Below are 25,954 nucleotides of genomic sequence, written 5' to 3' on the forward strand. Positions count from 1 at the left end.
CGTAACAATGTGACTGGCACCTTTATAGAATCCTTATCTGTGTGCAATTAAAACAAGCAGCCGCCCCCTCATGAATGATAGGTGTGCGAGTGGCTGTTCATTGGTATTTTGCACCTCTGCTACATTACCATATAACATTGTGGCTTGTCTGCATTCTGTTGGGAATTTGTTTTTAATCTGCCCTTGTATCAGTAATTATGGCCTTTTTCTTTGATTTTTTTTGGGTAGATTTAATCCCACTTTCTATGCTGGCCATACACATAGCGAAAGCTACCTTCCATGATGTGCCTATAATTATGACCTCAGCTGATCTTTCAGCAGAAAAAAGGAAAATCCAACATGCTTTCCCCGACACACCCCATCGGGAACAGTTGGGGTGCTTACCTTAATCTATCATGTATGAGAAGTTTAACACAAGACTCCAGGACCAGACTACACAGGGTTTGTTTGTTGTCTGTAACCATGGAGACAGATGAAACAGCCTACACAGAAGCTTTGAAGCAAAACAATAGGATTTTTTTAGTTGATAATTTGCAAAGTTGCTACATTTTTAGATGCATAAGCATAATATGAACGGTTGCAAAACTGTAAATAGCCATTAACTTTATTATTGTGTGGGTATTAAAGGGATTTTTCCAGTGTGCTCCAACCGCTGTGACCTCAACCAACCTGGAGAATGAGAGGAACAGGCGAGTAGGCTCCCAGTTAAAATATATGGAAGTTATGGAGACTGAGGGCTGCCAAATAAGCAAAAAGCTTCCTATCAAGGAATGCTATATCCTATTTTAATTCTACAATCAAAAAAAGATTTTTTTCAATGGAAGATGAAAAAAACAAAAAAAAAATGTCTAAAGCCTTATTCACACAGCCTGTTCAGTCCGTATTTCCTTGACTGAACACAGTTCAGGGAGCCTTAATCCTAGCCATCCATGACGCTGTAACTGCCTCCCCGTGGGACTACCATCCTGTATTGAAAACATTACAGTATGGGACTGTATTCCCACGGGGAGACAGGGACACCTGGCATCATACATAAATATGATGCTAGGAGTACGGCTCCCTGAACGGTGTTCAGTCCAGGAAATGCGGCTGACATACGGTTCGTATCTCACAAACCGAACACTGCCGTGTGACTACGGCCTTATAGGGTGGCAGAGGTGTTGATGCACTCTCCCCTAGTGCACTAGGGTAGCAAAGAGGGTTTTGAACCTATAACCATATAGGACATCACTCTAAAATCTATATAGTCAAAACTGCTTTAAGTATCTGAAAACATACAACATACAAATTTATCATAAAAATTCAATAATTTACACATTAACGGGGAACAAAGTACAAAACCAACGAGAGGAAAAAAAACAATGTGGTGCTCCCTGCTGCAGGGTCTACAATACAAATTTTACACAATTTTTTTTAACACGTACCAACAAAGGAGACTATGTTGGTGATCTAGGTCACATGAAGCTGGAAAAAAAATTGTATGTAATGTGTACCACATGCAGTAATCCACTATTCAAGAAAATGGTTTTTTTTAGTTGTCGTTATGGGACCTGCTTTGCTCCCAGTTATGTGTAAATTATATTTTTATTGCATTTTGTGACAACTTTGTATATCGCTTGTGTATAGTGAAGGGGTTAACTGGTATCCAGAGGTTTACGCACCAACTCCAGCGAGATCTCTGAGAGGAAGCTGATCAATTGGTGCAGGCCGAGACAGAGAGAACAGCAATATAGTAGTGCCTATGAATGGGCAAAATCTTTTGCTGATCACTCGGCCTTGTAGTCTGAAGCCAGGATCTGGCCAGACCACCTTAGGCAAATGTGTTAAAGCAGCCGATATTTTTACGCTGCAGCAACGGCCTCAATCCACGTGCTCTCATGACAATTTTGCAGGGGATTTTATACTTTGCATTACAATATTTAAAATCAGCAACAAGACTCCATATTCGCAGATTGTTTTCCTCAGAGCACGGTTGGGTTTTGTTAATACTAATTCAAAAGCAGTGTACTGCGACTTAGCTACAAATAACACCACGTGTATACAAAGCCTTAGACGCACACACATTTGGAACCGGGTCTGAATATAGGCGTCACCTAGAAGTTCATTGATGATTTGTGGGTTACTGTGCCGGCCGACTTTCAGATGCGGTAAAACTCCTTTGCTTTACCATAAATGGAGCCTGATTTCTGTATTATGGATTATATTTTGGATAATTATCCATTTAACCCCTTTAGGACACAGCCTGTTTTGGCCTTGTGGACACAGCCTATTTTTTCAAATCTGACATGTGTCACTTTATGTGGTAATAACTCCGGAATGCTTTTACCTATCCAAGCGATTCTGAGATTGTTTTCTCGTGACATATTGTACTTTATGTTAGTGAAAAAATTTGGTCGATAAATTCAATATTTATTTGTGAAAAACTTCAAATTTTAGCAAAAATTTGCAAAAATTTGCATTTTTCTAAATTTAAATGTATTTGCTTGTGAAACAGATAGTAATACCACACAAAATAGTTACTAGTTAACATCCCCTATATGTCTACTTTATGTTTGCATCATTTTTTTTCACGTACTTTTATTTTTCTAGGACGTTACAAGGCTTAGAACTTTAGCAGCAATTTCTCATATTTTCAATAAAATTTCAAAAGGCTATTTTTTCAGGGACCAGTTCAGTTCTGAAGTGGCTTTGAGGACCTTATATATTAGAAAGTCCCCATAAATCACCCCATTTTGAAAACTGCACCCCTCAAGGTATTCAAAACCACATTCAGAAAATATTTTAACCCTTTAGGCGTTTCACAGGAATTAAGGCAAAGTAGAGGTGAAATTTACAAATTTCATTTTTTTTGCCGAAATTCATTTGTAATAAAAAAAAATCTGTAACACAGAAGGTTTTACCAGGGAAACGCAACTCAATATTTATTGCCCAGATTCTGCAGATTTTAGAAATATCCAACATGTGGCCCTAGTGTCCTAATGGACTGAAACACAGGCCTCAGAAGCAAAGGAGCAGCTAGTGGATTTCGGGGCCTCCTTTTTTTAGGAATATATTTTAGGCACCATGTCAGGTTTGAGGCGGTCTTGTGGTACCTAAACAGCCGAAACCCCTCCAAAGTGACCCCATTTTGGAAACTACACCCCTCAAGGCATTTTTCTAGGGGTATAGATAGCATATTGACCCCACAGTTTTTTTGCAGAATTTAGTGGAATTAGTCTGTGAAGATGAAAATCACCAATTTTTCTGTGGAAACATAGAATTTTTTCATTTTTACAAGGAATAAAGGAGAAAAAGCACCCCAAAATTTGTAAAGCAATTTCTCCCGATTACGGCAATACCCCATATGTGGTCGTAAACTGATGTTTGGACCCACAGCAGGGCTCAGGAGGGAAGGAGCGCCTTTTGGATTTTGGAGCGCAGATTTTGCTGGATTGGTTTTCAGTGCCATGTCGGGTTTGCAACGCCCCGGAGGGACCAAAACAGTGTAAACCCCCCAAAAGTGACCCCATTTTGGAATCTACACCCCTCAAGGAATTTTTCTAGGGGTATAGTGAGATTTTGGCCCCTCAGGATCTTTTTTAGAGCTAAGGTGACCAAAAAACAGCGATTTTGGCGCTTTAAATTCTTTATTTATTACAGCGTTCACCGTGCGCAATAAATTACGTTTTAATTTATTCTGCCGGTCGGTACGATTATGGCGATACCATATGTGTATAGATTTTTTTACGTTTTGCAGCGTTTGCACAATAAAATTAAGTTTCTATAAAATAATTTATTTTCTGGGACACGCTATTTTGAGCCGTAACGTTTTTATTTTTTCGTCAAAAAAGCTGTGGGAGGTCTTGTTTTTTGCGGGACGGGTTGTAGTTTTTATTGGTACCATTTTGGGGTAAATGCGACTTTTTGATCACTTTTTATTCTATATCTTGGGAGGGGTGGTGACCAAAAAATAGCGATGCTGACAGTTTTCCGTTTATTTTGTTTGCGGCGTTCACCGTGCGGAAAAATTAACATTATAGTTTCATAGATTGGGTCGTTACGAACGCGGCGATACCAAATATGTGTACTTTTTTTTAACGTTTTCATTTTTTCCCTATAATAAATGACTTATTATAGGAAAACAAAACCTTTTATTTTTACACTTTTATAAAACATTTTTATTAACTTTTCTTTTACTTTTTACACTTTCTTTTTTGACCTGCAGCTCTGATCGCTGCTAGAATACATTACACTACCTAGGTAGTGTAATGTATTCCAACTGTCAGTGTGACGTCACAGTCACTCTGACAGTTGGTCTACGAGGATCAACAGAGGCTGATCCTCATAGGCTGACATACATGGCAGACCTGGGGGCCGTTGTCTGGCCCCCGGGTGCCGTCACAAGCATCAGAAGCCCCCACGATTGCATGGGGGCTGCTGATGCGCTACAAACCCGCTACATGCGGAGATCGCAATCGAGCCCCGCATGTAACGGGTTAATTGCCGAAATCAGCGGCGATGAGCCGCTGATCGGCAACACTGGAGAGTGTCAGCTGTCGGGGACAGCTGATCTCCAAGTTCCCGATGCACACTGTCGCCGACAGTGTGCATCGGGAACGGCACAGTGACTTTCTGTCACTCTGACAGGAAGCCTATCAGGACCAGCCGAAGGTTGGTCCTGATGGGCTTCTGTCCATGGCAGACCCGGAAGCCATTGTTTGGCTTCCGTTTGCCATACTAACTATCGGCAGACCCCGCGATTTCGGACGGGGGTCTGCCGATATGTTAGAAACCCCTAAAATTCGGCGATTGCACCCGATCGCCGAATTTAAGGGGTTAATGCGCCGAAATCAGCGGCAAAGGACCGCTGGCCGGCAAGAGGGGAGTGTCAGCTGTCGGCGACAGCTGACCTCCTGGTTCCCGGTGCACACTGTCGCCGACAGTGTGCACCGGGATTAACTCAGTAACTGTACGTCCTCGTGCGGGAAGTAACTTCCCGCAACGACGTACAGTTACGTCCTGGTGCGGGTAGGGGTTAAAGAAGAAGTATGACTCCTGTTTGAAGTAACCATTACATTTTACAGTCTGAAACTGGTGTAAATAAACAGAATCAATACACAAGCACTATGAACATACTGAACTGCAGATCCATTACTTACACTGTAGTACTTCTTTATGTTTCGTCTTATATCCAAAAGTAACTTATTGTGCACCTGAGCAACATGATCCAATGGAGAAGCATCACATTCTGGTTTACTACATCTTAATAAACTAGGCTCGATCTGCAGTGCCTAAAATTAAAAGAATAAAGTGAGTGAGAATTTTTTTTACCTACAGCACGGCATCAAAGAACAAAAGAGATTATGGCCTAGTCTATCATTATCATGATATTAACTTATCCCACTCCATTAAATGGTAAATTGCATGGTATAAAAAGTCACAAAGCAAAACTTCTAGTTTAATATAAATTGCCTTATGACTGCCTGGACCGCTAATTCTCACTCTGTCTCATAAGGGATACTAATCTATACATTTTGCTGTGATAACCTTTTAGAAGCTTAAAGGTCATGGTAAAACTTAATGTCTATAGAGCAATGCCCCCCTGGGATTAAAAAAAACCAAGTAAAGCAAAATAGTTCTCCTTCAGAAGGAAGAAAACTCTCTCTCTAGTGCCCTTAAGGCCTCATTCACACGGCAGGGTTTCCCGTCCGGGTGCCGGCCGTTCATAAATCGGCCGGCACCCGGCTGCATTAGGAATGATAGACCCCTAATGGGGCTATTCACACGACCGATTTTTTGACGGCCGGGAAATCCGGCCGTCAAAAAATAGGACATGCGCTATCTTTGCCCGGGTACCCGGCCGCCCGGCTCCCATAGAAGTCTATGGGGCCGGGTATTACACGGCCATCACCGGAATGTGTTCCGAGTGATGGCCGGGTTTCCCGGCGCTTGCGCTCTATCTCCTCCTCCTCACAGCGCAGAGTGCATGTGAGGAGGAGGAGTTGATGCCATTCTGACGAATGGCATCGCTGTACACTGTGTTGCAGGGCCGGGGTGTACAGCAGGTGGAGGGAGCGCTGCGCTGGCTCCCTTCCCCTGCTTGTTAAAAGCACCCTGGCTCGGCGACACCTTCGATGGCGCCGCTAGTAGCAGCCGCTGCTGCTGCTGCTACTACTGCAGCGACGCCACTATAGCAGAGCAGGGAGGTATCTCCCCGCTCTGCTATGTGCTAGCCGCACTTTAGCTCCTTGAAGGAGCGGAATCCCCGTGTGTTAGGGGATTCCGCTCCTGGACAGAGCGCTTGATGTCTCTGTCCATATCTGGGCAGTGACATCAGGGGAAACTCCTGAAGCGGAATCCCCGAACACATGGGGATTCCCCTTCAGGAGCTGCCGCTGATGTCACTGTCCGGATCTGCCCGGCCCGGCACGGATGCATAACTTTATGCAAACCGGCCGGGCAAAATGGCCGATTTTACCGGCCGACACTCGGGCTCGGGAACGACCCGGTCGTGTGAATCCCGCCTCAGAATTCTCACCAGCTGGATCCCCGCAAGGACAATCAGTACCTTCCAAAACCTGCGTCAAAGGAATCGCTAATTCAACCAACCAGAACCTTACTCTACTGATGAGGAGCAACACTTGTAAAGCAGGGCTGTCTACGGATTCTCGGCCTTTTGGCGAATATCAAGTGTAGTACCTGCTCAAGCGGAGGTTAGTAATCATCCCTGCCGGTGGAAGGTGGCCATCGTAGAGGGATGACAGAACGCTGAGGTGAGGGCAGGGAACCACAATGGTCATCGATCTGGTGTACGCATTTGGTTTAAAGGTACCATTTGTAGGTGACCAGGCGACCGCCGGATCGAGGTCAGGAGGTGGGTAGTTTGGAAGCCCGAGTTGCTATGTGCCCCAGGGCTGGTGACCCTGGGGTGCCCTAACTCACTGGGGGTGGGATCCCACTGAGTGAAGACACATTTGCACGCACTCCCTTTCACACTATATGAGCACACACCTTTATACTCCCGGCTTTCTGGCTGGGAGAAGAGGAATTTTTTTTATACCTGGCAGATGTCCAGGCTGTATCACAGCACAAATCCACTTATTTAATTTTGTTTTTCACTGTGTTTTGTCACAAGGATTTTCGTGATGCGGTGCCCTTTTGGGACCCTCCTGAGGTCTAGGGGACAAATGTGTGGCCATCTGGTTCCGTTTTCCCCTGCAACCCGGCCTCCCTTCTTCGGAGAGTTGCAACCTTGAGTCAGGCTCCTAGGTGGACACTGGGGTGGCAGCCCAGGTAGAAGCCTAGGAGTGTGTTTGGGTCTCCCCAAACTTCGGCGAAGAGGGATCATCGATCCTCTAGGCCTATGGTTTGGAGGGTCGGGGAATGGCCTCTCTCTTTTAAGAGAAAGGCTGCAATAGACCGCATCCTTGTGCACTTTTTGTGTGGCACTCCTGCACTTCTTATGCACTTGGGTGAGAGAAAGCACGGCTCTGGCTTAAAAAAAAAAAAAAAAGGGCTGTCTACAGATGGGCCTTTCAGGTTTGGCTATTGACCAGAGCCCTGGCTCAAGGATCTATAAAGCCCTGTTCACACTGAGGTTTTTTTTAGCGGATATTGATGCGGAAGCCACGTCGGAATTAGTGCCAGAAAACTGGCGAAAACGCCCGACATTGAATTTAATGGGAGGCAGAGGCGTTTTTTCCCCCGGGCAGCATATAGTCGCTAACGGGGGAAAAACGCGGGCTGTCCATCCTTGCCGAGCGTTATTTACCTGCAGTCCTTGCATTATCTTTAATGGCTGTGGGAAAAAACTGCTGCAAAAAAGCGCAGGCAGGTCAGAATCTGCTTCAAAATTCCTGAAGGAATTCAGGCAGATTTGTTTCCGCCTGTAAGAAACTCAGGGTGAACAGGGCCTAAGGGGTCGGACATTGACTTACAAAAGGTACTAGAGAGACCATTTTCTTTCTTGTGGAGGAGAGCTATTTTGCATACTTTTACCCCAGGGAGCATTGCCCTAAGATTACCTACTAAACAGATCTCTGTAAGGAGACTCAGTACCCTCCAAAAATTACTTCGCAAAGTTATGAACAATGATTGTCAAGTTTGCTGACTGTTTAAAAATATAACCAGAAAAATTGTAGTGTCAGCTCTAGACTATAATACAGGCTGCAACTAAGCATCACTACAAGGTAAGAAAATGTACAGTATTTTTTAAAAGTTTATCAATTTATGCATTGTATATTCATATATAAACTGTAAAAGTGTTTAAGAGATGAACTGCATTTAGCCGTTTTCCCCCGCTCAAACACCAAGAAGAAAACTGGGGAAAAAAAATCCCCTCCATGCTCCGTGCTCTCCAGCCACATTTTGGCAAAAAAAACCAAAAAACTTTTATACAGACGTTTTAAACCACTTGTCCTTGCTTAGACTCCGCCCCACTAACAATACAAAAACAGTTCTTAAATCAGTAGCTTCCATTGTATCACATTAAAAGAGAACATTTTAAAGTCATCTCTACTTGAAGATGGTCCATCCAATCCAGCGGGTTCAACAGTTGTGACCCACACCGATTGCGAGGATGGGGGTCCCAAACCCCCTGTGTCAAGCAGTGAGCATTGAATGAAGTGGCGGTCGTGCATGCGTCTGCTACTCCATTCAATGTCTTTGTGAGTTACAAACAGACAAGTACTGTACTCAACAATCAGTTCTATACGCTTTGAATGGAACAGGAGAGCGCATGCTCGATTGCTACTCCATTCAATGTCCTCCTCACTGCTTGACACAAGTTTCGGGACACCTATTCTCGCAATCGGTGGGGTCACAGCCAAATTGCTGCCTGACACTTTTAATGGGGAATGATTAACTTAAGTCTAAGGCCTTTGTTTTTAATGTTTGCCAAACTATTACCACAAATCATAATCACGGGGCAATAACAAATTGACTTGTGCCTCCTTTCAGTTCTTCTTTCTTTGCTCAATCAATAGGCTAAGGTTAATCAATCTAGATTATATCAAGTCACAATTTATTTCAAAGAACCTTTTTTTATGCAATGTAATGCTTTTCCATGTCAGTTGAACCCAGTGTTTTCCCATTTAGTATGTAAGGGCTCATGCACACGACCGTAGTGGTGTGCAGAGAGTGACACCCGCGAGCCGCCCGCAAATCACGGGCCGTGCACATGGCCACGTACATTAATTTCAATGAGCCTGGACTGCAAAATGCAGCCGTAATAAGACATGTCCTAACTTTTTGCGGTCGATGCTCGATACACGGACCGTGGAAACCACAGAAACAACGGTCGTGTGCGTGGGCCCATAGAAATGAATGGGACCGCAATACACCCGCGGGTGAATTGCGGCCGCAAAAACACGTTCGTGTGCACGGGGCCTAATTGTGACAAATATTTTCCTTTCTTATGAGCATAACCTTACATTTACCAGCGTTAAAGGCTATGTACACCTTAGGGGGTAATTTTTTTTTTTAAATTGAAATGCATTTATTTAGTGATTAAAATCACTTTTATAACGGACTTCTTTTAAAAAAATAATAAGAAGTCGGTTTTGCGATTAGAAATGCCGTCACCAAAACATGTTTTTTAACTACCCGTGCATTTTTACAAAGTGTTTCAGCTCTACGCATATAATCCCATTACATTTCAAACTAGATAACAGCTGAAACATTCAAATAAACTAATGTGTTTTTTTTTTTTTCTTATGTTTTTATTCGGCCATCTGGAAACACAACAAAACTGCACAATGTGAACCCAGCCTATATGCGGCATGCACTCCAGTTGGCATATTAGTTTAGAATCTTCGAACAACTAATCACAGAAGGGATTAGACCCTTCTGCGCCACAGTCATTTTTCGGATTTTCACTTTCGTTTTTCCTCCCCACTTTCAAAAAGCCATAATATTTTTATTTTTCCATCGATATAGCCTTATGAGGGCTGGTTTGCAAGATACAGTCGACACGCTTGTTCTATGGAGCAGGCTCAGCTCCATGCTCCCCCACTCGGCGTGTGCCATGTAGAAATGGCGGATTGTGGGAAGGGGTTAAAGAAAGTTTAAACTTCCTTTTCGTCTTATTTGCTTTTATTTTGCAGGTGGGCACATTTACGAATCGCAGCACAATAATAGATTGCAGCAAATTCATTGTCAAAATTGGCCATTTTTACAGATTAAACATTCCTGTAAGAGCTCACCTTTCCCCTTCCCTGTTAACATTTGCGCCCCCCCCCCCCCCATTACTCAGAAATTCCAGGTGGAAGAAATTTCAGAGCTTTGACATCCGGCTCTTCTATAGCTGGCCCATCTGCAAATCGTCAAGTCTCTGTGCAATTAGCTTTCTTATTTACAGCTGTAATGAAGCAAAAGTCAAGGATTTAACGTGGAACTGCTGATCTGCCTGGCTTTTCCTCTCACTTGCTACCAATGGATGTTTTGTTTTGCTTTATAAAAAAAATGCAAAACATCTGCTGTTTGTCCAACTTATCTTAAAACAATTACTTATAATTTAGATAAAAGAATCTGTTTTCTTAATTTCTCAAGGTTTTTTGCTGTTTTCATGGCCTAATACCATGCCAAAAACGAGAGTGCGGATGACAGTGAGGAGAAGTTGTCAAGCTGGCCCGGTTTGGTTTAGTGGTCCAAGGTCGATGTTGCATTTTTTGGCATCACTTCATGGCAGGAATGCACCCTGAGGCTTTCATGTCTGAAGTGGAAAGACAGCAGGAGAGATAACACAACTAAACTCCTTATTAAAAGATAGAGATGAGGAATGAGGAAGGGATAAAATACTTAAGATGAAATATTCACATCATTTAAATGGAGGGAGCGTCTGTCTGAGTGCAAGGATGCAAAAAACCCATATTAAAGTAAAATGAGACCTTCCTTTAGCTCCCAATGTTGTCATATGCACAGCACAAAGCAGCGGACAAGAAGTTGAGGAGCGGATGCGGAGATCAGTTGTAAGACCACGGAGACCCAATTAGCTCCAATGCCAAATGCTTTATAAAAAAAGACACAATTACAGATACATCAAATCAAGAAATATTACACATAGTCATTGGAACACATTGTATAATGTGAGGTCTGAAAAGAAGCAGGTGGTAAGGAGCAATTTTCCGTGATTTCTCATAACGGCGACTATCGATGTACGGTGAATGTGAGGCACAGCAGGCAGACACTTGGTGACATTTATATACAGTAGCCACTGAAAGAACAGAATCATTTGTAGACTTTGCTCTTCTTGAATACAGGCTGCAGGACAGAATAAATGCATGACTTAGGCCAAAGAAAGTTGGTTTAGGCTATTTTCACATCACGTCACCCTACCAGGTTAAAAAAATTGTTTAGAATTATAATTTAACCCCTTCTCGAAATATGACATACGTCATAGCCAGGTAGGGGAAGTATGATGCCGGTGTAGGCTGTATGTTACAGCTGATACGTAAGAGTAATGAGCGGCATCGCGCTCGAGCGCGATCCCGCTCGTTTAACTCGTTAAATGCTGCGGTCAATAGCGACCGCAGCAATTAAATCGTTAGAAAGAGGGGGGCGACTCCATCTAACAGCTCATCGCGCCCCCCGCAACTAAATCGCGGCGGGGCGATGGTTGCCTGGGGGCCTAATGAAGACAAAATAAAATATTACAAGTTCAAAAAATCCCCCTTTTCCCATTCTCCCCCTAGAGCATAGTAAAAAATGTAATAAACAAACATAATTGGTATCGCCGCGTCCGTAAAAGTCTGAACTATTACAATGTATCATTATTTAACCCAGTGAACGGCGTAAAAAAAAAAAAAAACAATTGTAAACGCCAGGATGTCTACTTTTTGGTCACCTCATCTCCCACAAAAAATGAAATAAGTGATCAAACCGTCGCATGTACCCCAAAATGGTATTATTAAAAACTACAGCTTATCCCGCAAAAAATAAGCCCTTATACCACTTAATCGACGGAAAAATAAATAAGTTATGGCTCTCGGAATTTGGCGACAAAATACATTTTTTACACTTAGGTTTTTACTTGTAAAAGTAGTAATATATTAAAAAAACAATATATATTTGGTATTGCCGTAATCGTATTGACTCACAGAATAAAGTTAACATGTTTTAATTGCACAATGAATTCCGTAAAAACGGCGTGCAAAAAAACATGGAGGAATCGCAGTTTTTTTCATTTTCTACCCCACAAATATTTTTTTCCCCGTTTCCTAGTACATTATGCGGAAAAATAAATGGGGCTACGAAAAACTATAACTCGTCCCGCAAAAATCAAGTGCTCATAGTACTATAGCGACAGAAAAATAAGGACGTTATGGCTTTTGGAATGTGGGGAGGAAAAAACTAAAATTTCAATCTGAAAGTTGTTTACAACGGGAAGGGGTTAATGTGTGCATATTATTTTTTTTAACCCCTTGGCGACATGCCACATAATATTACATTGCGGTCGCCAAGGAGAAGTATGGAGCGTGCTCCATACTCGGCGGATGATGGCTGTGTTATACAGCAGACACCTCATTCCAGCGGGCGCAATTAAAGAGGCTCTGTCACCACATTATAAGTGCCCTGTCTCCTACATAAGGAGATGGGCGCTATAATGTAGGTGACCGTAATGCTTTTTATTTAGAAAAACGATCTATTTTAAACCACTTTATGAGCCATTTTTAGCTTTATGCTAATGAGTTTCTTAATGCCCAAGTGGGCGTGTTTTTACGTTAGACCAAGTGGGCGTTGTACAGAGGAGTGTATGACGCTGACCAATCAGCGTCATACACTTCTCTCCATTCATTTTCACTGCACTAGCGATATAGCTATATCGTTATGTGCAGCTACATACACAAACATTACTGTAGTGTTCTGACAATGAATATACATCACTACCAGCCTGGACGTGATGTTTATTCAGAATCCTGACACTTCTGAATCTTTTCTGTGAGATTCCAGCAAGGCAAGCGTAATCTCGCGAGATTACGATGTAACCTGTCATTTCAAACGAGATTACGCTTGCCTTGCAAGGAATCTCACAGAAAAGATTCAGAAGTGTCAGGATTCTGAATAAACATCACGTCCAGGCTGGTAGTAATGTATATTCATTATCAGGACACTGTAGTAATGTTATAGTGTGTTTATGTGGCTGCACATAACGATATAACTATATTGCTAGTGCAGTGTAAATGAATGGAGAGAAGTGTATGACGCTGATTGGTCAGCGTCATGCACTCCTCTGTACAACGCCCACTTGGTCTAACATAAAAACATGCCCACTTGGGCATTAAGAAACTCATTAGCATAAAGCTAAAAATCGCTCATAAAGTGGTTTAAAACAGATCGTTTTTCTAAATAAAAAGCATTACGGTCACCTACATTATAGCGCCGATCTCCTTATATAGGAGATAGGGCACTTATAATGTGGTGACAGAGCCTCTTTAAAGTTCACTTAGATTTCGCCCGTTTAACACCTTAAATGCCGCAGTCAATCGTGACCGCGGCATTTAAATTGTTAGAATCAGGGGGGCGCCCCCTCAGAAACTCCACCCCCCCCCCTCCGTGGTGCGATCGGCCGTTTACAATGGTTGTTATGGCAGCCTGTGGGGCCTAATAAAGGCCCCCAGGTCGGCCGTCTTTGTACTCCTTTGAAGCTCTGCCTCTGGCAGGGCTTCAAAGGAGACTGTCCGTATCATGTTGTACTGCAATACATCAGTATTGCAGTATATCAAGCAAGCGATCCAACGATCACTGGTTGAAGTCCCCTAGGGAGACTAATAAAAAAAAAAAAGTAAAAAACAGTTAAAGTTTTTTTTTTTGTTTAAAAAAAATAAAGTATTAAAAGTAAAAATAAATAAATAAATAAAACCCTTTTACTATTTTTCCCCTAAAGTAATGTTCAATTTTTAAAAAAAAAAAAGTTAACATAACGGGACTCACCGCGTCCGTAAAAGTCCGACCTATAACAATATAGCGTTGTTTAACCCGCTCTGTGAACGCCGTAAAAATTAATTATAAAACACGCAAATTGCTGTTTTTTGCCTTATCTCTCGATCAAAAAGTCGCATATACCCAAAAATGGTATCGTGGAAAACTACAGCTCGCCTCGCAAAAATTAAGCCCTCACATCGCTAAATTGACAGAAAAATAAAAAATGTATGGCTCTCAGAACATGGTGACACAAAACATTTTCAATTTTGTTTTTAGCAAATATCTTTTTTTATTTTTTTTAAAAGTGGTAAAACATAAAACAAAACAAATTTGGTATCGCCGTAATCCTATCAACCTGTAGAATAAAGTGCACATGTGGTTTTTACCGCCTGATGGACGCCATAAAAACAAAAACCCCCAAAAAATTGCGTCATTGCAGTCTCCAAGGGGTTAATGAACTCCACTGGATGGAATAGCGAAGTCTACTACACTATGCAATACTTTTTTTTTGGCCTCTGGACAATAGATCGCTATGGCGACCTTTAGCGTGTACGGTGAGCCCTTTCCAGACGTACACTTTAAAAGTAAACAGAAACCATGATATGAACAGGGCTTTAGCTCTACAATGTAGATTAGATCCCAATATTTCTAATAATCCAAAAATCAGGCAGCACTCCAGAGATGTAGCAAAAAAGAGAAAAAGTGCTTTATTCCATCAGTCAATGCAACGTTTCAGCTCTACAATAGAGACTTTTTTAAGCTAGAAAAAGGCTCTATTGTAGAGCTGAAACGTTGCATTGACTCTCTTTTTGCTACATCTCGGGAGTGCTGCCTGATTTTTGGATTATACGTTTGGGTGACTTTGGTCGTGTCCCTGGCGGGCTTGCACCCTCATCATTACGATTTATTGGCTGTGCGGCTGAAATTTTCTATTTTCCCAATATTTCTAGCTAGATATGCAGGAGCACACCCCTGTATAAACCCTAACCAAAACATGATACAACCTTGTTTGTGTTTTGATGTATTCAATCTTTATTCCCAGAGCATGCTGGCCCTTAATAGCCACATTAATTTTGATCAAGTGGTCCAAAAATATCACCTTTTTAATAATAGATTTCACATCACACTCTTTCATTCCCAAACATTACCCGATCTTTCTCTTGATCCGGTCTTTAACCCCTTAACGACAAGCGACGGATATATCCATCACCAGCAGGTGTTAGTTCCCGCATAGCAACGGAAATATCCGTCGCTCTGATCAGGTGGGTACTGCCAGTGTACCCACGCGATCAGCGGCAGGAGCGCGGCTGTTATACACAGCCTGGCTCCTGCCACAACTGCTGGAATCGAAGCGCGCTCCGATTCCGGCAGTTTAACCCATCAGATGCCGCTGTCAAAAGCGACAGCGGCTTCTAAGGTGTTTTTAACAGAGGGAGGGAGCTCCCTCTGTCACCCCATCGGGGACCCTGCAAAGCAATCGCGGGGCGCCGTCAGGTTTCCATGGCAGCCAGGGGGCCTAACAAAGACCCCAAGGTCTGCCTTCAGCATCCCCTTATTAGCCCATGCCAGAGGCATGGCCTAATAGATTGCCTGTTAGTTTTACACTGACACGCAATAATTCTTTGGTATACAAAGTATACCAAAGCATTATATAAGCGATCAGCAGATCACATGGTGAAGTCCCCTGGTGGGACAAAAAAAAAAAAACAGTTTTAAAGTTTATGAAGAAAAAAAAAAACGCTTACAGTAAAAATAAAATAGAACCATTTTTCCCCCAAAAAGTTGTTTTATTAAGTAAGTGTGTAGAAAAAAAAAAAAAAGGAACACACACATATGGTAATACCGTGCTCGTAACGAGTCGAACAATAAAGTTAACGCATTAACTAAACGGCCGGGTGACTGGCATCCAAAAAAAAACGCAAAAAACAATGGCAAAAAAACTTTTTTTCTTCCATTCCCACCATAAAAAATTAATCAGTAAGTCCCATGCACCCCAAAATAATACCAATAAAAACTATACCTTTTCCCGAAAAAAACAAGCCCACATATGGCTACATCGACGGAGAAAAAAAATAAGTCACGGCTCTTGAAATGCGGCGAGGCAAAAACAAGTAATTTTTTTTTTTTAAAAAGGGTTTATGTTCTGCAAACGTAGGAAAACATAAAACCTCTACATATTTGGTATCCCCATAATCGTGACGACTCATCGAATAAAGGTAACATGTTATTTCTGCCACATAGTGAACAGCGTAAATTTGTAACGTGAAAAACAATGCTGGAATTGCCGTTTATTTTCAATTCTTTCCTAAAATAAAAAGTTAATAAAAGTCAATCAATATATTATATGCACCCAAAAATGATGCAATTGAAAAATACCACTCGTCCCGCAAAAAATAAGCCCTTATACGGCTATTGCGACGGAATATTAAATAAGTTGGAATGTAACAGTGAAAAAACAAAAAAATAATCCTTGATCATTAACGCACAAAATGGCCTGGTCATTAAGGGGTTAAGTATACAGTATATTCAGACAGTGCGGTCAAATCGTGGTTTATCACAGATATTTAGGCGAAGTCGGTGCAAAATGTTGCGGTTTTGTGGTAAACATGGTAATTAACTGCACCAACTGAGTATACTCTCTCTCTCTTGATTCACTCATAGTCTGATCTGTCATTTCATTCCTAGAGGAGTGTCACCATGATCCCTGCCAAAACATGCTATTTCTTCCCTCTTCGTTCCACTAAGCAGCTTGCAGGAACGTTCAAGGTTATGTTCACTCGTTATGTAAATATTACGCTGTTGAGCCAGCTTAGAAATATGAAACAAAATTCACGTGTTACATGCAGGTTTTGTTGTGGATTTGCAATGAATGAAAACCCATGGTGAAAATTCACAGCATTTCAGAAAGTCTGTGGCATTGTTTAGATCCCCATAATTATCAAATCACATCTAAGTTGATCAACTAAAATAATCGATCACATCTAAGGGCCTGTTCACATCCCCGTTCGCTTTCCGTTCCAGGGTTCCATCGGAGGTTTCCGTCGGGTGAACCCCGCAACGGAAAGTGAAACTGAAACCACAGCTTCCGTTTCCATTGATATCAATGGTGGCGGAAACATTGCTAATGGTTTCCGTTCGTCACCATTCCGCCAGGTTTCCGGTTTTCCGACAGAATCAATAGCGCAGTCGACTCAGCTATTGATTCAGTCGTTAAAACGGAAACCTGCCAGAATGGAGACGAACGGAAACCATTAGCGATGTTTCCGTCGCCATTGATATCAATGGTGACGGAAACGGAAGCTGTGGTTTCAATTTCCGTTGCGGGGTTCACCTCCGACGGAACCCCGGAACGGAAAGCGAACGGTGATGTGAACAGGCCCTTAGAGAAACACAGGACCCGCTCTTAGCCGAGCCATTAGTTCACTGACAGAATAGGCTGATCGCGAACATTGCAGCTTCTATGTATAGAGCCCGACTTCCCCTCTGCACTACTCCCTATCTACACGTTGATACAGTTCAGCCTGTGTGATCTTCCCTCCCTGAACACTGAGGCATTATTTACACGAACATGTTTAACGTCCGTGGGACGGCCGTTGAAACAGCGGCCGTCCCACGGACCTATGTAACTCAATGTGGCCGTTCCCACAGCCGTTCTTTCAACGGACCGTGTGAAGGCATTTTTTTCCCCGGGCTGCTAGTAATGGAAAAAAATAAAGCAGCGATTTCCGCCTCTCACCTCCTATTGAAATCAATGGGAGGCAGAAAAAACCTGCAGCGCTGGTTTCCGAGTATTTTCCCCGTGGTCCCTGTATTACATTCAATGACCACGGCCAAAAAACACAGCAACAAAATGCAGGAAAAAAAGCGTTAAGAACACGCTGGCAGTTCCAAATCTGCCACAAAATTCTGCTTTCCTTCCTCTCCACTCTCTGATCTGCTGTGTACAAACCACCTCCCATTCCCTGCTGCTATCTCCAATACTGAGGGAAGGGAGGGGGGAGAGCAGATTACGTCAGCCTGTCAGGAGAAATGGAGGAATTGATTTAGAAAAAGTAGCACAGCCAGTGATCTACAGGAGATGCACAGACTCTATAGCAACAAAATGATAGAAAATTGTTAATGAGGACTATTATAGAAAGTTTCTTATGTTTGCATTTAGTAAGCAATTGAACAATAAAAAAATTTCAGTGCAAAAGATGTCCATAGCCTTTAAGCATACATTTAAAACATAAAGGGGGAAAAGCCGTTAGATGACTGATGAACTTATGCTACTAACCGATCCATCAAAGACGTTGTTATATATGTTCTCGGTTTCACACTTTGGGCAGCAGCACTTGAATCGTTCGCAGTCTCTGTACTTCTCTTCATCGGTTAGTTGAGCTGGACCACCAAGCAAAGCATCATTCTCCTCATCTTTCTGATAGTGCTGCTGAACTCGAAACTGAGAAGGGTCAAGTCCTATTATAAATATAAGCAGATTTAAATAAAATGCTTTACTAATTTTTGCTTGCTAAAAAGAAAACAGTCGCAGTGGTATATACCTTCTATTAGGATCAATGACATCTTTATGTACTTCTCTTTTATGAAATCCCTGACTCTAGCAATCTCTTCCTTACTACTCTCACAATAAGCTGAATACGGATAGGTTTAAATCATTCCTTCTCTTTACCACTCCTGCTACATGGCGCCATATAAAAGATTTTTGGTGGAAAATGCCATCGATAGATAAAATCTGACAATTTTCTGTCTATGCGGAAAGTCCGACTGTCCTCCAAAAGCGAACGCCGCCTAATTACATGCCCATGTGTATAGCCATCTCGGGAGCCTGTTTAAATTGTGTGAGGGAGTCAAATATAATTTGAGAACAATCCAGTATAGAACAAACTGTCACTTAAAGAGGCTCTGTCACCAGATTTTCAAACCCCTATCTCGTATTGCAGCAGATCGGCGCTGCAATATAGATTACAGTAAAGTTTGTTTTTTTCCAAAAACTAGCATTTTTGGCCAAGTTATGAGCATTTTTATATTTATGCAAATGAGCCTCTTATGTACAACTGGGCATGTTTAAAGTTAAGTACAAGTGGGCGTGTATTGTGTGTGTACATCTGGTCGTTTTTACTTGTTTTACTAGCTGGGCGTTGTGAATAGAAGTGTATGATGCTGATGAATCAGCATCATCCACTTCCCTTCGTTAACACCCAGCTTCTGGCAGTGCACTGACACACAGCGTGCTCTCGAGAGATCACGCTGCGACGTCACTTCCTGCCTCAGGTCCTGCATCGTGTCGGACGAGCGAGGACACATCGGCACCAGGCGACAGAGGCTACATCGACTTACCTGCAAACGCCGATGCTGCTGCAGAATCAACTGTAGCCTCTGTCGCCTGGTGCCGATGTGTCCCCGCTCGTCCGACACGATGCAGGACCTGGGGCAGGAAGTGACGTCACAGCGTGATCTCTCGAGAACACGCTGTGTGTCTGTGCACTGCCAGAAGCTGGGTGGTAACGAAGAGAAGTGGATGATGCTGATTCGTCAGCATCATACACTTCAATTCACAACGCCCAGCTAGTAAAACAAGTAAAAACGCACAATACACGCCCACTTGTACTTAACTTTAAACACGCCCAGTTGTACTTAAGAAAGGCTCATTTGCATAAAGATAAAAATGCTCATAACTTGGCCAAAAATGCTCGTTTTTGAAAAAAACAAAAAAACGTTACTGTAATCTATATTGCAGCGCCGATCTGCTGCAATACGAGATAGGGGTTTGAAAATCTGGTGACCGAGCCTCTTTAAGGAAAGGGCCAAATATGCAGATTTATTTTTAATATTGTTTTCCAATTAAAAAAAAGAGCATTATACCTGGCCTTGTTTTATGTACATATAATAATGGAAAAAATAGACAACATATTGTCTAGTGTAATGCCTAAAAACTCAGTAAAAACAACAGCATGATGGTTACTGCTCTTGTTTGTTGTCCTCACTGCCCATAGAACATCATAAAGCAGTTTAGTACAGGGTTTACCTAACCGCTAAACCAAACAAAAAAAACGCGTCCAAATGGATTTAACAAAAAGTCAACGCCATTTAACATTAAGCGATCATTTAACATTTAAGCGTTTATTTTTACAACATGGTAAGCACAATGAATGCCAATCACTTAAAGCTTTGCTCTCTCCCTGTCAGAGTCCAATGAGAAGCCATATCAACTTTAATTGAGGATTTGTAGGAGAGTATTGAATAGCTAATGTTTCTCTAGTATGTAATATTACTTGTGTGGTGTACTGACAGGAAGCATTATGCAAATTGAAAGCATAATAATGGTATAAGTATGAAGGCTAATCGGTAGTAACACTTGGGCTAAAAAATACCATATAAGAGTGAAATTTTAATTAGACATATCTCCTTAAATAAACTGGTTATTTGTCTATATGCCATTCGTAAATATAGTGAGAGACATCAAATGCAAAGGTACACAAAAACAGGAGAAACTCTAAAGGCCCTTTTACAAGGGCCAATGATTGGGCAAACAAGCGTTCATATAAACAATCGTTTTCCGATCATTGCCCTGTGTAAACAGGGCGACGATCAATCGATGAACCAGCAAACGCTCGTTCATCGGCTGATCTGCTAGATTATACAGAATTAAATATTATCGTTGAGTCAACCCGGAGATGTGCTGCCGACATGATGGAAATGTATGGGGACGAGCGATCGTAGTAACTATCGCTCCTCCCATACATAACCAATTGATTGCTTCTTGAGAAAGGAGCAAATGAGCACGGATCAAAAAAACTTATTGATCGGCGCTAGTTTTCACAGCCTAGATCGGGATGGGGAATGGGACCCTAAAGTGGTGGAGAAACAAAAACATCAGATAATTGTGTTAGGCTTATCATTTGCAAACAGTCTCAAAAAATCAATACATCCAACTTCGTATATTTAAATGTATAACGTACCGAAAGTCAATCCTTTAAAACCTATATTCTCTAAGACCTTGTTCACACGGCGCTCATAAACCGACGTGTAAACTTTTAAAAAAAGCTGAAATTTTTGTAAAGCGCTTTTTAAAATACAGGCGTTTGACTTGTTTAACGCGTTTTGTGCGCCCTTCCAGCGCTTTTTTTCGGCACGTAATTAGGACTCATTGATTACGGGAGATGCGTTTCACACGCCAAAGAATTGCCCTGACTACTTTTTTTAAATACGCTCGCGGAAACAAACGTATTGTATGCACTAACAATGCGCTTTCCCATGGATGTGAAATGGAAGCTTAAATCATGCATTTTTAAAGTGTTTTTCGGGACGTAAAACGCGCCGAAACACGTGTCAAACGCATGCCGTATGAACAGGGCCTAAAACCTGAAAATTCAGATGCAATAATAGTATACCTTAATTATTCAAATCCGCACTACACCACCATATTCACAGGGGTCTAGGTAGATGACATACGGGGATGTTTGCTAGGGTCTACACAGTAGAGAGGTAACGCCCTTTTACAGTGGCAGATATATGCCATTAAACGAGCACCGATCGACTATGTGGCATGTAAATCAGTGCTCATTGAGCTCCATTTACATGGAGCAATTGTTGAACTGTATGGGGTAAAAAACAAAATCGTTCATCCCCATAACGTCACATCATTTTCGGGATCACATTCCGTTTACACGTGGAGATGTGCTGCCGACCACGATTATTTTTAGGTCCGATATGAATATTCATAATATTGTTTTATGCCTTTACATGGGGTAAGCATCATTACAATTGCTCCGAAACGTATGGGCCTTAAAGAGATTGTCGAACGCTTAAATATTACGCAAATTAATTTCCCAATTGCAATCATTAAGAAAAAAAAATGCTGCTGTAACGCTGTAAATGACAGGTTACAGAGAGATTACCCTTGTTCTGCTGTAAGTACCACAGAAACGTTACTGAAGTGTCGGAATTGTGAATAGACATCCCGTCTTGGCTGGAAGGAATGTCTATTCACTGTCTAAACACTTCAGTAATGTTAATGTGTCAGTATAAGACAGAATATACTGATCTAGCAGGATCCCTAAGCGCTGAGGAAATGAATGGAGAGAAGTGAATGACGCTGATTGGTCAGCCTTAAATACTTCTCTGTACCACGCCCACTTGGTCTAAAGTAAAAACACGCCCCCAGTTGGGCATTAAGAAAGTAATCGCTCATAATGTGGTAAAAATAGATTGTTTTTCTAAATAAAAAGCACTGCTGTCCCCTACATTATAGCGCCGATCTCATGCCTCTTTAAGGCTTGGTTTGCACACAGATTTCTGACCAATCAGATCAAGTTTAATATTTGGAAGGCTGGTCTATACTGGCCGCATGCACAACTAATTTTTGTTTTCCTTATTTTCTAACCTTCAAAATAATACCTTGTTATGCTCTATAATGGAGTTATATTAAGGTGGTCTTCCATTAGTGATATTGAACTGCCGAAGAGATTGCCGAACACTCATTGTAGTCAATCGGCAAAACAAATGAGGGTAACAGAAAAAAACATAGAAAATGAAGTCTGCATAAAATCTGTCGTGGGCGGGAAAATTGATATGATTAAATTTATAACGTCAGCTTGACCATGTTGTTTGAGACACTCATTTGGCTGGGAACAAGCTTTTGTGTCATTTATTAGAACATGCTTTTAACATATTAACAGTTGTAGGAAACAAAAGATTTATGTATAGACCGTTCACAACAAATGATCGCAAAAATCCAACACGTCAGATTGAGTATCAGACAGAATTCGGCGGTTGGTCTTGAAAAACATGATCGTTCTGTGAAAAAGAGACCATCGATGGACAACAATTCTCTAAGACTGTTGTTTGGGATGATCGAAATCAATGTATGGCCACATATAGAGATCTTTTTCAGATACGGTCAACATGCTACAATCATAGCGATAATGGTCAGGTAATTTTTAAGCATGGCAGATTCATTTTCTTGCATACGAGTTAAGGTGTCTTCATAGGTGCAGTTCTGATGCCGTTTTTGAAAACAAGGAGTGGATTAAAAAAAGAAGTAGAATCTTTCCTATAAACTTTCCTTCCCTTTACCATTCACTCCTTGCACTGCCTTCAAAAACTGCAGCCAACTGGCACCTATGAAAGCACCCTCAGATACCAGATTGCCAATTTACCCGCATCAATTTAAATGAACATTGGTCTGATTAGATAACATTTTGTAATAAAGCCTAACAAAAAAAGTGGCTCTGCAGCTTGTAGTACGTGGTAGCACGGAGTGAAGGGTGAAACTGCAGCCACATCTGAATTTAACAAAAAAACAAACCAACATTTAAAAGAGAAGGTGTCATGAATTTTTTTTTTTTTATTATATTGCTTTTAATAAAATATAAACAAAAATGTTATTTATTAGTGTTGTGACTAAACTTTTTACTGTGTTCTTACTTTTACTTCTCTATTAACGACACATACAGAGATGGAATACAGCAGATACAACCACATAGAGAATGCGAACGGGAGCCGTTCCATTCTCAGAAGCGTACGCCGTCTGTGTGGGAACGGCGCATGCGCCACTCCCGCACAGACCAAAACTAAGCTCGTTCGTAGAGCGAAATCCAGCGCCATTTTCATGTGGACCGGAAGCCGCTGCCGGAAAGTAAGAGGATGACTTCCGGCCGCAGCTTCCGGTCATATGTTCAACGAAGCTATTAATTAGTTGGTTTGTCAGGACGTGTCAAATGAAAATATATGGGGCGTAACAGTAAATGGTAAGTCGCATTTAACAACTTTGTATGCAGATAATATAATTTTTTCATGTGTGAACCCGATCGATTTCTTGTGGTATATTAAGCAATCTATTGATGTATACTCCAAAATTTAAATGATCGTAAATGTCAGATATTCTCAATAGATCTATCGGATCAGTAACAGGAAAAAAAATAAACAAGAATATGAATGGGCAGAGGATGGCCTGACATATCTGGGTATTCGTATCGCATCCGACGCTAAATAGATGCTATGTGTAAATTCTGCAAAACTCCTAAAAATTGTCTAGGAGGATTTGAATAATATCGGTAAAAACTAAAGGTATTCCCAGAATCAAAATTGATCACCTATCCACCAGATGGGTCATAATTGTCTGATCGCTGAGAGCCCCAGCTGATCGCGAGAACGGGGATCCCAAACTACGCTGGTCATCATCCCATTTATCTTTCAGGTAAATTTATTAAACATCTTTAAACTTTATTACTCAGATTTATCTGGCGTGGGGAATGGCCCAGAGTCACTAGTAAAATGTTGCCACTAATTAGTGGAGGGGATGGAGGTTCCTTATTAAAGGGGTTTTCCAATACTTTATTTTTTTTTTTAAATCAATGCAATGTTCCTCTATTAATATATTAGTGCACTCTGTCTAGCTTTTTCTTGATAATAAATGGTTTTAGTAACATTACTCCCTATTGTTTACCTGGAGAGGTTTGTTTTGCTCAGTAAGTTCATTCCTCTTCTCTTCCTGTGTTTCTCCTCCCTGCATGCACTGCTCTAGTCCCAGCATGCAATGTGCATGCAGCAGTGCACTTGCTCCGCCTACTACACCCAGCTCTACTAACTTCTGCAATCTCAGTCTTCATTTTGGTGCTCTCATTCTATTACTGCTAGCACAAGCTGAAATCACTGGATATCTGCGTTTTTAAACAACACTGACCCTATATGATGATACGTAAAGTTTGGTCTTTATAATTATAAGTTTTCTAAATGTATATTAACTGTTTATACAGTCTTAGTTTTAAATACTGTATTTTATATATATATATATATATATATATATATATATATATATAAAATAAAAAAAATTGAATTCGAACGTGTGAATTGGGATAAAAGGAGCAATACCTGTGGATCGCCGCTGCATCCTGTGTCGGAGATTCACAGTGAGCAAGAAAAAACTAAAGGGAAGCAGCGCTCCTAACTAGCCATCGATGAAAAATAATTCCCCTTCATGTAACTCTGCTACCTGTCAACTGAAAAGTCATCCACCACAGGGAAAAATGTTAGTCCATCATGTCTGATTCCCAGGTGTTTCTTTGCGGTACTCCTCTGTGTGGAAACATTTTTCACTCTGGCAGCTGATTTTTCCATTGACAGGTAGCAGAGTTACACAACAGGAAAACAAATTCCCCATCATGTAACTCTGCTACCTGTGAACTGAAAAGTCATCGGCTGTTTGAAGGGGGTGCACCGCTCGTATAAGCGCTGCTTCGCCTTACTTCATCACACTGTGAATCGCTAACTAGTTCGTATAGAAGCGAAGTATTGCCTAATTATTTTTTTTGGGCTTCCAGTTCAGTTCTGAAGTGGCTTTGAGGGGCCTATATATTAGACACCCCTATGAAACACGACATTTTAGAAACTAGACCCCTCAAAGTATTCACAACAGCATTTAGAAAGTTTATGCACAAAATGTTTTACCAGAGAAACGCAACTCAATACTTATTGTCCAGATTCTGCAGTAGAAATATCCCACATGTGGCCCTCGGGCGGTAATGGACTGAAGCACCGGCCTCAGAAGCAAAGGAGCACCTAGTGGATTTTGAGGCCGCCTTTTTATTAGGCACCATGTCCGGTTTGAATAGGTCTTGTGGTACCAAAATAGTGGAAACCCCCAAAAGGTGATCCCATTTTGGAAACTAGACCACTTGAGGAATACATTGTAGTTTTCTTGGGGTGCATGCAGCTTTTTGATCAGTTTTTATTCTATTTTTAAGTGGCGCGGTGACTAAAAAACAGCAATTCTATTGTTTTTTAATTCTATTTTTGTTACAGCGTTCACCGTGCGCTATAAATGACATTCACTTTATTCTATGGGGCGATACGATTAGGGCTCATTTACACGAGCGTATTATACGTTTTTGCAACGCGCGTCGCAGGGACCTATGTTACTCTATGGGGCCGTGCAGACAGGTACGTGATTTTCACGCAGCGTATGTCCGCTGCGTGAAACGCACGACGTCCTATATTTGTGCGCTGTTCGCGCATCACGCACCCATTGAAGTCAATGGGTGTGTGAAAACCACGC

At 41.6% G+C, this 25,954-nt stretch overlaps 1 protein-coding gene across 3 annotated transcripts in view; it reads right to left on the reverse strand.

Moving 5' to 3' along the window:
* POLA1 (DNA polymerase alpha 1, catalytic subunit) overlaps nucleotides 1-25,954 on the reverse strand; it is a 335,037-nt gene that overhangs the window by 161,816 nt on the left and 147,267 nt on the right. For all 3 annotated transcript variants that reach the window (XM_075854008.1, XM_075854007.1, XM_075854009.1), the window contains exons 32-33: nucleotides 18,176-18,357; nucleotides 5,139-5,270 (exon numbers count right to left, since the gene is read on the reverse strand). In XM_075854008.1, coding sequence (XP_075710123.1) covers nucleotides 5,139-5,270; nucleotides 18,176-18,357 — 314 coding nt within the window. The remainder of the gene's footprint in view (nucleotides 1-5,138; nucleotides 5,271-18,175; nucleotides 18,358-25,954) is intronic.

Source organism: Rhinoderma darwinii, chromosome 2, assembly GCF_050947455.1.
Source record: "Rhinoderma darwinii isolate aRhiDar2 chromosome 2, aRhiDar2.hap1, whole genome shotgun sequence".
Lineage (NCBI taxonomy): Eukaryota > Metazoa > Chordata > Amphibia > Anura > Rhinodermatidae > Rhinoderma > Rhinoderma darwinii.